General features: G+C 37.4%; 1 protein-coding gene across 1 annotated transcript in view; it reads right to left on the bottom strand.

Annotated features, from left to right (window-relative positions):
* Positions 1–17,014, bottom strand: part of LARS1 (leucyl-tRNA synthetase 1) — a 67,182-nt gene extending 50,168 nt beyond the window's left edge. The window contains exons 1-8 of the mRNA XM_080804494.1: positions 16,833–17,014; positions 7,695–7,813; positions 5,533–5,620; positions 5,088–5,168; positions 3,183–3,320; positions 2,203–2,364; positions 1,557–1,669; positions 480–543 (exon numbers count right to left, since the gene is read on the bottom strand). Of these exons, the coding sequence (XP_080660620.1) occupies positions 480–543; positions 1,557–1,669; positions 2,203–2,364; positions 3,183–3,320; positions 5,088–5,168; positions 5,533–5,620; positions 7,695–7,813; positions 16,833–16,838 (771 nt within the window). The 5' untranslated portion in view covers positions 16,839–17,014. The remainder of the gene's footprint in view (positions 1–479; positions 544–1,556; positions 1,670–2,202; positions 2,365–3,182; positions 3,321–5,087; positions 5,169–5,532; positions 5,621–7,694; positions 7,814–16,832) is intronic.
* Positions 17,015–17,570: the final 556 nt, after the last annotated feature.

Genomic DNA, 17,570 nt, shown 5'->3' with positions numbered 1-17,570 from the left:
GGGCTCCACCCCAGACCTTCTGAAACAGCAGTTTGGGGGAAAGGCTCAAGAATGTGCTCCTGTATCACAAGCATATGCAGCTGGTCATTAGCACTGCTCTTGGAGTAACAAGGTGGTACACAAGACGCAGACACCTACCGTGTCATTGTGCCTCCCTCTTCACAGTCATTTTAAAATTATTTTTGGGTTTCTGGGGCACCTGGGTGGCTCAATGGGTTAAGCCTCTGCCTTTGGCTCAGGTCATGATCTCAGGGGCCTAGGATCGAGCCCCGCGTCGGGCTCTCTGCACAGCGGGGAGCCTGCTTCCCCCTCCCTCTCTGTCTGCCTCTCTGACTACTTGTGACCTCTCTCTGTCTGCCAAATAAATAAATAAATAAAATCTTTAAAAAAAATTATTTTTAGGTTTCTGATCTACTCTGTTAACTCTACGGCTATATTATGAATTATTATAATAGCTACTCTATGTCACAAATAATTACCTCTCCAGTTTGTCTGTCGTGATCCATGCAAGGCTGTCCGTCTTTTGGAGAATAAATGGTATACCTAAAAAATAAACAATAAGTGACAAATATTATTATAATATACAAGTTTTACCCTAACATATTTGCCTTTGTTGCTAATATCTTTCAGTACTACTTCTAACTAAAACTTCTAACTGAACAAATGTCTACATCAATTATTTATGCTTTTATGAGTAAATAACTAAGCCAGCCTAATTATTTAATGAAACTTTTCTGCCTTCAACAAAGGTACCCCTGAAAAGTATGCACTAAACTTGGCTTTGTGGTACGAAACAAGATTATGAAATATAATTTCAGTTATGAAATACAAGTAGCTTTTAATTAGTCCACAGAATCAAGGAAGAATTTTTTTTTAAAGATTTATTTATTTATTTGTCAGAGAGAGAGAGCGAGTGAGCGAGCAGAGGCAGAGTGGCAGGTAGAGACAGAGAGAGAAGCAGGCTCCCCGCCAAGCAAGAAGCCCGATGCGGAACTCGATCCCAGGACGCTGGGATCATGACCTGAGCCGAAGGCAGCCGCTTAACCAACTGAGCCACCCAGGCATCCCAGAATCAAGGAAGAATCTTAAACAATTTATAGAAAAAAAAGGATAAACACATAAATAAAATTATTTTTGAACTTGGCTGGAAATACTGAACAGTATCTTTAGGGAGATCGTAAAAGCTAACACTCTGAGAGGGAGACAAACCATAGGAGACTCTTAATCACAGGAAAAAAACAGGGTTGCTGGCGGGGAGAGGGGTATAAGGATGGGTTAACTACGTAATGAACATTAAGGAGCATGTGATATAATGAACACTGGGTATTATATTTTTTAAAAAAAGCCAAAACTTCCATTCTCCCTGTTTTTATTTGTCATAACAGTATGCAGCTCAAAAGCATTAAAATACTGTTAAGACAAAAAGGGAAACAACTGAGACATGAGAACAAAAAGGAAAAATTTATAATGGGAAAAAGAAGGCTATCTATCAAGCAGTGAAATACAATGCAAGAAGATGATTCTTGCTTTATTATATCAAAAGATAACAAACTTACCGCTTCCCAAATTTTATTTTGCTTCTTTCTCTTAATGTTAAAAACTGCCACTTGACAAATGAATCATAGTAAGGATTAACATCAGTGGTGATGAAGGAACGACGCCAATCTACCTATAGAAAAGAAAAAAGGTAATTTTTGAGAAATTTATATAATCTCTATGAATAAGAATTCCCATGAACCAATTATTTACTCTTTCACTCTTTATGTTCCAACCTATAATTATGTCAAACATTAAAAAGAAAACAACTTTCAGGTTCTATTAAATATATAATTATATTAACTTGTGTTTAATTTGTCAATTTTGAAACACACATAGTCACATAATAAGCATATAGGGATTACAACAAATTAAGAAAGAACACTTAAATAATACCTTTATGTATTCCTAAATATATGAGCTAAACTTTGGCTTCTTCATATTCTTTGAATGGAATTCCCTTCTACTAATTGCTATTAACAAATATTCCAATACAACAATTATTAAAGTACTTCACTGCTTACATCAAGTTACATAACAATAATGGTACCAACTCAATACAGGTGAAATATATTATTCTAAATTAAAAGGTGGTCCAAGTCTCATATAATCATAAACATAACGTGTTCTTCACATTTTCTTAAACTATGGGGGTGATGGACATACCTTCAAACCCATTCTCTTCAGATCCTGAATAGCCAGTGGTGGGAAATAATCAAGCCAATGTTCTGCTTCAGAAAATTTGACTATCTCTTCATCAGACAAACCAAGGGATTTCATAATGCCCCACTGATATTTAGAAGATCCAGCTTTAGCAGCAGCTTTACTCTGAAAATAACCAAGCAAACTCCATCAAGCAAACTCCATCAAGATCAACCAACAATTGGTTAGTAAATTCTAGGACTGCAATAATTTTAAGTCAATAATTTGATTTGGCAATTTTCTACATTCCAAAACATGCTGTTGGTATGTCAGAATACTAATGAATTTAGATGTACAGTTTTTACAAATTTTACAGTCCAAAACTAAGACTATATGAGAACTAAATCACTGGAACCATAAAGAATTATCATCAAAGATAAGATGTCAGCACCAATCTCTATTTCCTTTTTCTAATACCACATGTATCATTTTTTAGTTACAAATAAGCTACTAACAAAGAGTTTTGTCTTTTTTTAACATTTACCAGTATCAAAAAGGCAACCAAAGATGGAAGAGATTAAGGGGACATACAAAGGAGACATGACAAGTAAATGCAATATGGAAGCTTGGATTGGACCTGCAAACAGAATAAGGATGTCAATGAAAATCTGTTGTAAGTCAAATAAAGTTTGTAGTTTAGTGAATAGTATTGTTCAAATGTTAATATCTCAGTTCTGAGGACTATACATGGTTAAATAAGGGGAACTGGGTGAAGATTATGAGGGAACTCTGCTCTATCTTGCAATCCTTCTCTAAATCTAAATTACTTCAAAATAAAGTAAAAAGGGGGAAAAGGCCATCAAAAAACCAGATCATTTTTGGCTTTGTTACTTTTTTAAAATTACTGAGTACTTTTTATGTGTCAGGTACTGGGAATACAAATATAAATTAAACAAATGTAAGTTTGAAATTTCAACCAAAATAAATACTATTAACCACCAAACCTTTTTTCCTTTAGCTTTATCCTTAATTATTACATCTTCTATTTTAACATTGATTTCTTCCTCCTCTTCTTCTTCATCTGGAAAATCAGGGGGGCAACCATAAAGCTCTATTTCTCTTTTCAGCTTATCAGCACATGCCTATAACAAACACAACATTAGAGTGAAGTTCAACATTCAAGGTAGAAACAATTTTTTTGGTATTTCTTTGGCTAACTACAATTGACAGATTTTCTACAACACATCTATACACATGTGATTCATTACAGAAAACTCAAATGATATAATTTATATATGTCAAAATTCACTAATTAATAAATTAGTATTTTTACTTCATTTATTCAGCAAATATTTATTCAGCATTCAAAGTACTCAATGTAGTATACTGTATGTTAGGCATCAGAGGCACCAAGATATATAAGATATAGTGTTATCATTTTGAATAACATGAATAATAGTATTTCTCAATTTAAAGATGACTGTCTTATATCTTCTATCATCATCTCAAGCCTCCAAGGTAGACAGGAGGCATTAAGTTAGAAAACACACGGAACGCTTGGGTAGCTCAGTCGGTTACGTCTCTGCCTTCAGTTCAGGTCATGATTCCAGGGTCCTGAGATCGAGTCCCGAGTGGGGCTCCCTGCTCAGCAGAGAGCCCGCTTCTCTCTCCCTCTGCCCTTTCCCCTGCTCATGCTCCCTCTCTCTCTCTCTGACAAATAAACAAAATCTTATAAAAAATTAAAAAATAAATAAGTTAGAAAACGCACACTGAGAGATGAAGGGGTTTATCCGAGGTTATACGAACTGCCAAAATATGCCTTTCGATATGGTATAGCGGAAGATTTATACCTCACCAATATAGTATTCTTGTCAGAATATTTCATTCAAATCTCATCATGAAGAAACAATCGGAAAACTCAGATGATGGGGCATTCTACAAAATAACTGGCCTAAACCCTCAAACAATATCAATGTCATGACAAACTAAAAGAAACCATGAAGAACTGATAACAAAATCCAACGTGTGATCCACAGCACACGAAGTAAAAAACCGCCAGAAAGAACATTCTGGAACAACTAGAAACATCTGACTAGAGATTAGATGAAGATAGTAGTATTATATGAATGTTAAATTTCTGGGATGGGACAATGAGACAAAGATACATACTAAAGTACTTGGAGGTGGCACAACATGATGGGTGCAACTTACTTTCAGTGAGTTCATAGAGAAAAAAGTGTGCACGTATTACGTGTGTGAACTAAAGCAGTTATGGCCAATGGTAACAGTTGGTAATGACATGTGAAAAGTATATGGTGCTCATTCTCCCAACATTTGCATCTTTTCTGCAGGTGTGACATTTTTCAAATAGAAGGATGGAGAAGCAAAAGAAATGGCAGTTACATTTCCGAACCCTCTTGCATTTCAGAAATCCTTTCAACTCTAATTGTCTGGCCCCATCTTTATTTAGAATTATTTCTAATACACATTTATGACAAATGAAGACCTTTGTAAACATGATGAAAATATGATATGACAAAAACCAAAAGCTGATATACATTAAAAAAACTATTACTTAATGCTGATATGCTATACATCACAAGTGCATAAAATATCATGCTATTTTACATGTTAATAGTTAAAATCTAACTTGAAATATCAATACATAAGGTCACCAACAGAGATATCAAAATTACTTAGCAATCACTTAGACCTTAATGTGTGTCTTCTATGCACTTCTTCAAGTATCTTCTAAAAATTATTTTTCAGAATAGTAAATTCAACTAATTTCAAAAAACACTGCAATATAATATATAAGTATTTAAAAATCCTATTTCAAGCTCTTAAATTGGACATTACATTTGCTTTAAGCTAAAAAGAGTAGAAACCAATCCCAAAAGCAATCTTACCTTAATAGGCATTCCAGTACAGTGTAAACCAAAGGGAAACAAACAAGTTTTTCCTTTCAGTCTCTGGTATCCTACTGCAAACTACAGAAAGCAAACTAAATTTAAATTACAAATTCAAATACTAGACAAATACATAATGTTGACATTTCACAAAGATTATCAGCTTAGTTTTCCTCTTCCTCTCCTTCTTTAGAAGGAAGTCATTCCGAAATTCTGCCCACTATTCCTTTTTTCTGTCTTCTCACCATCCTAGGAATTACTTATTACACACCACATATGCAAATTAAAGAATATTTAATAGAAGTAAAATATTAAAATTATGTTTAAAATTAAGGAATTCTAAGTTCTCTTAACAGGAAATAAATTCTACATATGCCATTTTCTTCAAAATAGTATTTATCAAAGACCTTCCACCCCATTATATTAAACACAGAGGAAACTTTACCTCACATTTGGATAAAGAAAATGTGTGTCCCAAATGAAGGCGCCCATTCATATACGGATATGGGAAGGTTACAAAGTACTTGTCCTTGCTGGAAAACAATCATGTAAAAAACAAAGTACAGAGAAAAAAATGTTAAGCTCCTTTTACAGTGAAGGGGTGGGGTGAAGGGAATGCAAACTACGAACAACCTGTTTAAGTTTTATTATTTAAGAGGCATGTGGTGGTTATGCATCTGCCCTGGAATCTGGTCATGATCCTGGGATCCTGGGATGGATCAAGCCCCTCATGGGGCCCCCTGCTCAGCGAGGAGTCTGGTCCTCCCTCTCCTTCTGCCCCTCTCCCCTGATCTTGCTCTTTCTCTTTCTTTCTCAAATAAATAAATACAATCTTCAAAAATAAAGAATAATTAAAAATTAAATAAAATTAAATGTATAAGTCTGGAAATTAAAAGCCCTCTTAAATTGAAACTTACTTTTGATTTAGAAAGAATAATATATTTATAGGTAGATATTAAAGAAATAAATATCCTAGCAGCAAATAATGGAGGTTTAACTTAAGCCAAAATGCTGAGTAAAGATAATTTACTGAAGATAATCTTAAAACTCTTAGGAAACTAGATTAATTTAATGTTTTAGTGACTGAACAAGATTTGCCTTCATTAGACATATATATAAAGCAAGTCAAAGTCCGTCAGGTAAAATAAAATACCCTCTTGGGGCGCCTGGGTGTCTCAGTGGGTTAAAGCCTCTGCTTTCGGCTCAGGTCATGATCCCGAAGTCCTGGGATTGAGCCCCACATCAGGTTTCCTGCTCGACGGGGAGCCTGCTTCCCCTCCACCCTTCTCTCTGCCTGCCTCTCTGCCTACTTGTGATCTCTGTCAAACAAATACAATCTTTTAATAAAATAAAAATAAAAAAAATAATAAAATACCCTCAGTATTACAAGGTACATATGTATCTTACCTAAAATCGTCCAAAATTCTAAAACCAACAAAAGCTTCAAACAATAGCTTAAATAATATCAGAGACTTTACATTACAACAACACTCTTAATTTCCTTTAACCAAAAAAAGGGAAAAGAAAAGAAAAAGAAAAAATTCACTAGAGCGTTGCTGCGTAGCAAGGAGGATACGCTTTAAAATTAGAAAGTCCTGAAAAGTAGTCCAGACCCTGTCAATGCCCACCTATGCAACCCTGAATTGGTTACTTAGCCTCCCTGTACCTCAGTCTCCTCATCTACAACGTAAGGGTAAAGTATTGCTAATCTTAATATTTTAATTAATATTAAAAATATTAAATGATATATATTAAAAATGGCATATTTCCTACTTCCTTTGCATACTAAACAATAATTTTTCAAGATTAGCTACTACTATAATTGTTGTCAATGTATTTTCTCATTATAAGAAGACATTTTTCTACATCTCAACATACCTGAAATTGAGATGCATCTTATAAAAGATGCATATATTTATTACAGTACTGTTTTGCAGCAGTTATTTTTGTTTTTCCCAATATCATAATCATTATCTGTGGACTATCTTGCAACTGATGCTTATCATCAAAGCAAATATAGTATTTTTGAACTAAGACCTTCAAATACAGAAACCCTTCAAAATTTATACTTTGTGTCTCTGGAGATAATCATCACTAGCATATGAATCTCTAATAGAATGATTTCATCAGTCATCAAAGACAAAACTTCAAAACATTCTCCTTTGTCTAAATACAAAAAATATAAGTTAAAAAAAAAAACTTTATGTAGAAAAAGTTCTTTAAGAATTCTGTGGGAGGGGCGCCTGGTGGCTCAGTGGGTTAAGCCTCTGCCTTCAGCTCAGGTCATGATCTCAGGGTCCTGGGATCAAGCCCCGCATCAGGCTCTCTGCTCAGCGGGGAGCCTGTTTCCTCCCCTCTCTCTCTCTCTGCCTGCTTGTGATCTCTGTCTGTCAAATAAATAAATAAAATATTTTTTAAAAAATAAATAAATAAATAAATAATTCCAAAGGAAAGAGGATCCTCATTTCAAATGCAGAAGTAGAAGTTACCTCCTTCAGCCTGTTTCAGACATTATAAATACAATCTGCCTTATCCTTTCCACAAAGTGGTTTCTGCAGCCAATGGTTTTGGAAACACAAAGTGCAGAACTTCACAAATATTACTCACCTAGTCTGGTTCTCTACATTAGATGCATTGACCTCAAACACTTTCTCAGTATCCCATTTCTGTTGGATTTCTTTCTCAATCTTCTTCAAAAAGTCTACTTTCGCTGTTCCTTTTCTTTCCTGTTGGACACAAAAAAGAAAGAATTATTCACTCTATACTTTGACAGGCTTGCTTTAAAAAAAAGTGGGTTCACACAGAACTGAGCTGTTTACTGAGAGGCAATTCTTCCATGGTTATCTTGAATTTTAAACATGATTAAAAATTAGGGTTATCACTGTCCACTTTAAACCACAAAGGGCTGATTAATGAATTACTTAAATATATAAAAAGCTCTGAAACACTTTTTAAAAATCAGATTACTAAAACAGAGTCGAAAAATCAGATGCTAAAACAGAGTCCGTTGTCAAACAGATACTGCTCCTATTTAGTTAAAATGTATAAATACTTAGAAAAGTACAGGATGGAGCAGTACACACTGACAAGCTGCAATTATGCCCACCAAAGAAGGATGCTGAGACCCAGTGGGAAGACGCTAAGGGAGGATTAGTCATCTACATGTTGTTGTTGTTTTTTTTTCTCAAGGAAACTGATGAAGAACTTCTCTCCAAATGGTTAATAGACTATTAATATGAAGTTAAAATGAAACAGAGAATAGCAAGCATGTCTCTACTAATATCAGATCCACACAGCAACACTGGTATCATCATCCCAGTTTCAACGGAAACCGAAAGCAAAGCACATGCATGATCATCCTATCTCTGAAAAAAAGGAAGGTTAGAGCTTCTTTCTCAGTTTTGATTTTGGGGGCAAAAAATTAGCTGGTAAAAGCAAGTACGCCAAAGCTGGAGCGGAATGAACAATCACAGAACAGAATACCAATGGACCATCCACAAATCTAATTCTGCTTTGAAACTTACTTTCAGTTTCTAAAATTTTATTTTCTGGCATAAAGTTACTTTAAGTGAAATCAGATTTTCTTCCCCTTCTTATATGCTAACATTTCCAGATTCTACAGCATTTTCAAATGAGAAAATATCTGGGTTCTACTCGTACTTTTTTTTAGAGGTTTTATTTATCTATTTGATAGAGGCAGCGAGAGAGGGAACACAAACAGGGGTAGTAGGAGAGGGAGAAGCAGGCTTCCCGCAGAGCAGGGAGCCTTATGTGGGGCTCAATCCCAGAACCCTGGGATCACGACCTGACCCAAAGGCAGCCGCTTAATGACTGAGACAGCCGGGCGCCCCTACTCATATATTTTTTTTAAGTTTGTTTTTTTTGTTTGTTTTTCTTTTTGAAAAATCTCTACACCCAACATGGAGTTCAAACTTACAACCCCGAGATAAGAGTCGCATGCTCCACTCACTGGGCCAGCCAGGCACCCCTGGACTCTACTCATACTTTTACAACCTACTCAACAGGTGACCCTGCCAAGTCCCTTAACACCTACAACTCAGTCTCCTTTAATTGTGCCTCCCTCTCTCCTTTCAAACAACAATTTAAAAAATGCTTCCCAATGGGGTGCCTGGCTGGCTCAATCAGTAGAGCATGCAACTCTTGATCTTAGAGTTGTGAGTTCAAGCCCCATACTGGACAGAAAGCTTACTTAAATATATATTTATACATATATTTTAATTACTTAAAAAAAAGTGGGGCATCTGGCTGGCTCAGTCAGTAGAGCATGTGACTCTTGATCTGGGGGTCATGCATTCAAGCCCCACACTGGATGTAGCGTTTCTTAAAAAACAAAATGCTTTCTAGTCATATCACAGATATACTGGATTCCTGGTTGTTTTCTAAATGGTTACACTATTTGAGCACTTTGCAAAGAGGAATTCTGTGCAGTCAAAAAAAAAACCCCAACCTTAACACTATTTCTCCAATAACAATCTTAAATATACTTTGTGTACTATGTAATAAAAATAATAATACTAAAATTAAAATTTAGTAGAAATCTACTATAAAGTTATCAGCTGTTTTACTATTTTCAGTGCCCTACATTTTTTTAAAAGCTGTTGAATTTTTCTTAAAGATTTTATTTATTTATTTGACACAGAGAGAGAGTACATACCCAAATAGGGAGCAGAAGAGGGAGAGGAGGAAGCAGGCTCCCCGCTGAGCAGGGAGCCCCACAGGGGGGCTCTATCCCAGGATCCCAGAATCATGAACTGAGCCAAAGGCAGACACTTAACCAACTGAGCCACCCAGGTGCCCCAGGTCCCTGCATTTTAAACCAAAGAATGATTTACTATTTTTTAAGCATGTTTAAGATAGAGGACAAGGACAAGCAACAGAAAAATGAAAAGTCAGCTTACAAGGAGGTGAAGGACGCTGCTACAAAGGTAGAAAAGAAATGAGAAAGAATTCCATACTTGCAAAGTCGTGGGGGTACCTGGCTGGCTCAGTTAGTGGCGCATGCAACTCTTGATCTTAGAGTTGTGAGTTCAAGCCCTCCACTGGGTGTAGAGTTTAATTAAAAAAAAAAATCTTAAAAAAAAAAAATATCAGGGACATAACAAGTTTCTCCAGTAACCAAAGGAAAATGAAAGTGACAAGGAAATTTTTTGTTTCTATAAATCCTGACCGGATCGTAATTGCTCTAAGTGGAAATGTTACCAAAACACAAATCTGATCAAGTCAATTCCCTTTCAGAGATTCTCTGCAGCTGTCAGGATAAAGTCTATTCTGTAAAATCTGGCACTCCAGGCCCTTCTCCTCTAATCTCTGCCAGATCCCACCCTCCTCCCCTTTCTTTTATTCCCCCACTGCAGGACCATCAAGGCATCTGCATTTTCCCAAAAGTGCCAAGCTCCTTCCTTCACCTGAAGCCTCTCTGTTCATAGTATTTTCTCTGCCCTCATGCCTCACCAATCATTTTAGCTTGCTCTCTCATCCTTCAGGTCTCAGCTCATCACCTGCACTGGTCACCAAGAGGTCATGATATGCCCTTTTTAATATGTTCCTACCTACCAATATTTCCCCTATGCCAGCACCAATCACACAGTGGTGCTGGTATCTATCTGTCTTCCTCACAGGACTACTGAAGCTTGGTCATGGTGGGGACTAGTAACTTGTATCTCATTATATCCTCAAGATCTAGCTTATAGTAGGTTCTCAACAAATATCTGTTGAATATTTAAATTTTAAATTTTAAATTTTAAAAGATAAGTGAATAATAATACAGTGCCCACTTTTACATATTGTGGCCATAAAAAAAATCACAGACTAGGAACTAGGTGCACATGTGAATCAAGGTTCTAAGCAATTTGGACTCTTTCCCAAGAATTTCCACAGAAGTAAGTGTGGTTGCATATGGTTTCCAGAAAATAAGGGCCTTCATCTATTCACTCCTTTCAATTTTTGTGGCTAGCCACCTTCATTCAGACCTCAGCTCCTTTGCTCCTTCTTACTACAAAACCCTCCTCCTAATAAGTAACCTGTAAGTTACAAGCCTCTCTTCTTCTATACATGCAAACCGGTTTTCAGTAATAATATACAAAGACTACCATTTGAAAAGAAGCCATGGCAGAGACAGCAGATCACCTACCCAATACCTGTTCCTTCTCTTTCTTCCTCAACAACAAATGCCCAGTCTTATTTAAGGTAGTACATTAGAGGTGGTTAAATGTACTCTTCTGTTTCCAGATGAATTACCAGGTAGATTGGACCTATGTTCCAGCAAAGGAGTTTTGGGCAGAAGATTCCACCTAGCCCTTAAAACTGCCTGCTAACTCCAGGGTGGTGGGCTGGCTCAGCCTGTAGGACATGTGACTCTTGACCACGGGGTCGGGAGTTCAAGCCCTATGTTGGGTGTAAAGATTACTTAAAAATAAAATCTTAAAATAAAAAATTTAAAAAAAAAATAAAAAACAGCCTGTACAACTCCTAACAGTTGACTTAACCTGTAAGTAGAGTAAAGTGCCTAGGTTGCCTATAGAACCCTTTGTCTATAGGTTTCCCATAGAACCCTAGACAAATTCCTTAAACTCTCTAGACTATAGGGACTCACAAAAATATTTTAATTTATTTTAAAATCGGAAATAAAAAACAAACTTTAAGGTTGAAGAAACTTTAATACATTTAATATTATTTTTATTATTTCAGATTAATGTTAATATTAATATAATATTAATAAAACTTTAACATATTTAATATATGTATTTAGCAAATACATATACTATTATAAATATAATATTAACATACTTGCCAACGCAGCCTAGCTTGCGAAGCCTAGTTGTACCTTCTACCCTACGGTCATGAGTGACAAGAAATCCTACTATATCATTACTAAATTCCTCTTTAACCAACTTGAGTTGGCTTCCACTGCATGCAACCAAATGATTCCTAAGACATTTACCCAGTTGACAGCAGACAGCAGCTTCCAGAACTTTCATGGTCACCTCAGCACCAAGTATAATGCCACAGACAAAGAAGTTACAGGACAAATATTTTCTGCTTAAAAATGACCATGTTACTCACTTTAAAGAAGAACATGAAAGCAACAGTCTTCACAAATTTTACTTAGAACTACATGTTTCTGGGGCGCCTGGATGGCTCAGTGGGTTAAAGCCTCTGCCTTCAGCTCAGGTCATGATCCCCGGGTCCTGGGATCGAGCCCCACATCGGGCTCTCTGCTCAGCAGGGAGCCTGCTTCCCTCTCTCTCTCTCTGCCTTCCTCTCTGCCTACTTGTGATCTCTGTCTAATAAATAAATAAAATCTTAAAAAAAAAAAGAACTACATGTTTCTTTTCATTGTTTTGAGCACACTAAATACACAAAAACTCTTCTTTGAGGTTTCTTTTTCTCCGAAAAAAAATTGCTCCTCAAAACATCAAAGTCAATTGTAATGAAATCTGATTTTGGCCCCAGCACCAATTTGCTGTATAACCTTGGGAAATCCCTTGATCAATCTGAGCCTTAATTTCTTCAGTGGCTCTTTAACTAAACAATTAGTTATAATAATTAGTTAAAAGGTTATTTGCCAAGATCAGTTTCTAAACATTGGCACTATTGACAGCTTAAGCTAAATAATTTTTTGTGTTTTTGTCTTGTGCACTGTAAGATTCTTAGAAGCACTCCTGGCTTCTAGCCACTAGATGCCAGCAGCACACCCACCACTTGTGACAATCCAAAGAGTCTCCAGACCAAACTTTCTCAGGGGGACAAAATCACCTCCCGTAAAGAATCTCTAAACTAGGTAACAACTCTTTCCTATATTAATAGTATCCTGCAGCTTAAAACTTCAATGAACATTAACTCTTTTTATCTTAACAACAACCCTAAGAATTGGGCAGACCAATAGCTATCATTTCAAAGATAATAAATCGGAAGCTCTGAGATAGTGGTGTCAGCAATTGATCAAGCTGGACAAAAACCCTCATCTTCTGACTTCTGTTTCTGCTTTCTCCTGGGACTCTGACCATCTTCTAGCTCCACCATTTACTATCTATACAATCTTAGACAAATTCATTTAAATCTCTAAATCTCCACTTTTCTACTTATCTATAAAATGAGAATAAAAATTATGCCTACTTTGTAGTGTTAGTATGAGGATTAAAAGAGTTAACATGCATGAGAACTTAGCATAGTGCTGGACCCAGAATAAATGCACAATGTCAACCAATACCACAAAGAGACATCTGGAGGGCTGCCTGGGTGGCTCAGTGGGTTAAAGCCTCTGCCATCGGCTCAGGTCATGATCTCAGGGTCCTGGGATCGAGTCCCACATCGGGCTCTCTGCTCAGCAGGGAGCCTGCTTCTCCTCTCTCTGACTGCTTCTCTGCCTACTTGTAATCTCTGTCTGTCAAATAAATAAACAAAATCTTTTAAAAAAAATGGCATTGGGGTTATGTTTTAAGGAAAGTTATCATTACATTAAAAAAACTAACTAAACTATGTATTGATGTAAAAACGTTATACTAAAATATGTCAAACATGTACATATGATGCCTGGAACTCGCCTAAAATGAATCCTGAGGGGTGCAGGGACAGGACACAAGGGAGGGATATATGAAACAAGATGGCCCTGAACTGCCAATTATTGAAGTTGGGTGATGGGTATATGGAGTACTTAGTACCATTATTATCTCTGTTTTGTTCACTATTTAAACTTTGCAGATCCAAGTTTAAAAACAGTATTTTTTTTAAGTTGGCTATTATGTTTATTATATCGCAATACCAGACCCCCCTAGAAGTCTGTTATATATTAGAGGAGATTAAAACTGTCAAAAGCTCTAAAAAATAAATACTATTCTGATATAAAGAAAATTATAGTTTGGTGTTTATATACTCAATTCTAAAATAAAAACTAATATTCTATCCATGCTATCACATGCTCTTTGTCTTACACACTTCAGTACTGGTAAGATTTCCACTGCAAAGAGAAAACTTTCTTTACGGGAGGGTTTGCAAAAGAAATTTTCCAATTAGCTTACAACTGGGGGTAGCACGATAGCACAATGATTAAGAGAATGGGCTCCAGAATGGGATCAAATGAATTCTAATTCCTCCTCTGAGTAGATTTGATGCCTTATTTTCCACACCAGTAAAATGGGGATAACAATAGCACATATTTTACAGGGTTGTTTTGTTGAAAGATTATGTAAAACACTAATGCATGACACAGAATAAGCAATCAGTACATTTTATTATTTTTATTATTACTTATTCTTTCTAAAGGGAGTTCTTACTGGATTCTTCCAATAAAACAAACTTTAATGTCAGTCCCGTATCATGACAGTGCAAAACCTGAATATTTTCAGAGGACAAGAAGTGAATAAAGTCAGGGCGCCCGGGTGGCTCAAGGGGTTAAGCCTCTGCCTTTGGCTCGAGTCATGATCTCGAATCTCTAGGATCGAGCCCCGCGTCAGGCTCTCTGTTCAGTGGGGAGCCTGCCTCCCCCTCTCTCTCTCCCTGCCTCTCTGCCTACTTGTGATCTCTGTCAAATAAGTAAATAAAAATCTTTAAGAAAAAAAAAAAGTGAATAAAATAAAACAATCATATCTACCAGAAATGTTGCCAGCTTCCATATACAAAACTTAAAAAGAAGAAAAGAGTGTTATTAAAATCTTTCAAACTGAAAAGCCATTCCCATTAACACCAAAAAAAGAGAAAAACCTGCAAATTCCACATTAGCTAAGTATATCACCATGGGGGAGTGAAGCTGGTGGGGAGTCATCAAGCAACACATAACAGAAGAAAAAGCCCTGGACCAGGACTCAGAAGGCACATATTTCCCTGAAAAGCAGGGTAACACAGTGACTGAGAAGTGAGTCAATCTCTCTGAGTTCTAATCCACTTTCATCATGCCCTAGTTATGAGAAATTGGACCTGTTCATTAAGCAATCTAAGCCCGGGTTTCTTCATTTGAAAACTGCAAAAAAGAATGCCTAACTCAAGTAGATTAGTGTGAAGACTCAATGAGACAATTCCAAAAAAATGCTAAACACAAAGCATGACACATAAGAAATGTTACTTACTGATATTATTGGTCTTAACTCTGCTAGAATTCCAACACCAATAATTCTTCAACCCCAACAGGACCTACTGATCATGACCTTTTTTCACTAATCCTTAGGTCCCTCCCACCCCAAATCCTTATTTCCATCCCTTAAATCCATCTACATAATCACTCCTTCACTATTCTCTTTACCATTCTTGCCTGGCAAAATCCCAACCCTCCTAGGCACCTGTTCTTTTCCTTCAAGCAGGCAGCTGAAAGGGGCAGGAGATAAGAATTCAACCATGCTGACTGGCCTCAATTTAAATTCATGTCCACTAATGTCAAGTGATGCCCAGCAATACTACTCTCTGAAATCAACTTACTAACTCCTTCTAGACTAGTGCTTCTCAAACTTTAATGTGTATACTGTCCAATACAGTAGCCACTAGTCACATGTAACTTTTTAATTTTAAAGTTATATTAAAATTCAGTCCTTCCATTGCACCAGCCACATTTCAAGTGCTCAAGAGCCATGTGGCTAGTGGCTACCAAATTAGTGCAGATACAGAACTTTTCATCACAGAAAGTTCTACTGACAGCAATGTCCTAAATAAGCCTCTCTCTCAAGCCTCCAACATTTCCTCCCCCATCTTTACTTGTAGCCGGTAATCTTTCCTCTTAATTCAATGAGAAAACAGAAGCGAACAGAAAATTTTCAGTCTTCCCCATCACATCTGCTTACCCACATGCATGTGTACCCATACAATCTGTCTTCTTTTCTGTTACATAGATGAGTGTAGTCCTGCTTAACCCCTCCAATGATGCATCTGATCTCAACCCCTCTATTCTGGAACAGCACATCAATTTTTCCTTTCTACAGCGTAATTCCCATAAACATACAAGCATTGTGTAATTTCTTCCACCTTTAAAAAAGAGGGGAAAAGTCCCCTTTTGACCTTCACCTATTACCCCACTCCTCTGCTCTCCTTCATAAAATTCCTCAAGAGTTGTCCATATTCCAGGAACCCAGGTGGCACAGTCCATTAGCTTTTCACTTATACTGTTGCTTCTGCCTGTGAATCTTTTCCTCCATATAGCTTCCTGACTTGCTCCCTTACCTCCTTTATGCCACAATGCCACCTTCTTAGCAAAGCCTTTTTTGATCACTTTTTAAAAACTACAACCCTATCCCACCTCACACTCAATGGTCTCCCCCTTCCTGTTCTGTTTTTTTTTTTCTTTCTTTTTTTCTATAGCACTTGCAGGCACCTGACATATTTTACAGTGTATTTTAGTACGTAACTCTCACACACACATGAAAACACCATGAATGTAGAGATCTGTGACTCTTTTACGGGGAAGAGCTCAATAATTTTTTGTTAAAAGGAGGAACAAGGTTACCTACTCCTCTCTCTCCAAATAGGTTTTAGACACTTCGGTGAAATCAACACACATAAAATTAAGTAGGATGTAAAGTTGAAGACATCAGTCCTGGCTCAACAGCTAGGAAGAAAAGGCACATCCGCACAACATCCACATCTGTAGCGTGGGGTCAAGGCATTCCCGCTCTTTAGAGAAGGATTTTTCCCTTCAGGACAACGGCTACCACATGGAGCCCCTAGATTCTGGAAAAAGGCGACAGACAGCTCAGCCAGGTTCCACCGCCGGGCTGAGCCGACTCTCTTCCCGCCAGAACTCACCGCCATGGCACCGCCCAGTCAACTCTGCAAGCCCACGACAGTGACCTCGGTGATCCTGTCAAAGCAGAGATTACCACCTTTCCCTTCCGTTTGGGGGCCAGAAAGGCCTCCCACGACACTGAAGCACACACTTAACACCTGATGAGGCAATCGCCCACTCACTGAGAACTACTGCGTCGTGCATCTCGGAGGCCGCCGGGAATTGTAGTTTCCAGACCGCTAGACTCCAAGTCCCCCAGACATCTATTGACTACAATTCCCAGAGAGCAACAGGCTACCGGAAATTGACGCAATAGGCCGCGCTATGGTGACACACAGGTAGTGATGTCACTGGCATGCTGAACTACAAAGTCCATGAGGCTGTTCGGGATCGCAGGCTGCCGAGAGCGCGCCCTGGCTAAGGTTGAGCTCCCCGACCTTCAACCTTTTCACCCTGCGGCGCTAGGTTGGCTGTCTGTCGGGATGCCAGGATGCAAGGTTTATTAGTCTTCAGTGACTGAGATGCTAATTATGGCTTGCCACTGTGCACAGATATTTACTACTGTCGGTGGCATTCAACAGCCCGGAATCCAGACATTTTATAACCATTTATTAACAATCTCTGTTTTTAAGCGCGGAAGCTTGAAACCTACCCAGTTCCAGTGCCAAGCTCACACTATTCAACTGTACTAGCATCTAAGACTGAGGGGTCCAATACGATATTCACGAGTCACATGTGGTTATTCACGTTTAAATTAA

This window comes from Martes martes (genome assembly GCF_963455335.1).
Source record: "Martes martes genome assembly, chromosome: 5".
Lineage (NCBI taxonomy): Eukaryota > Metazoa > Chordata > Mammalia > Carnivora > Mustelidae > Martes > Martes martes.
This window is presented reverse-complemented; position numbering and strand designations above follow the sequence as displayed.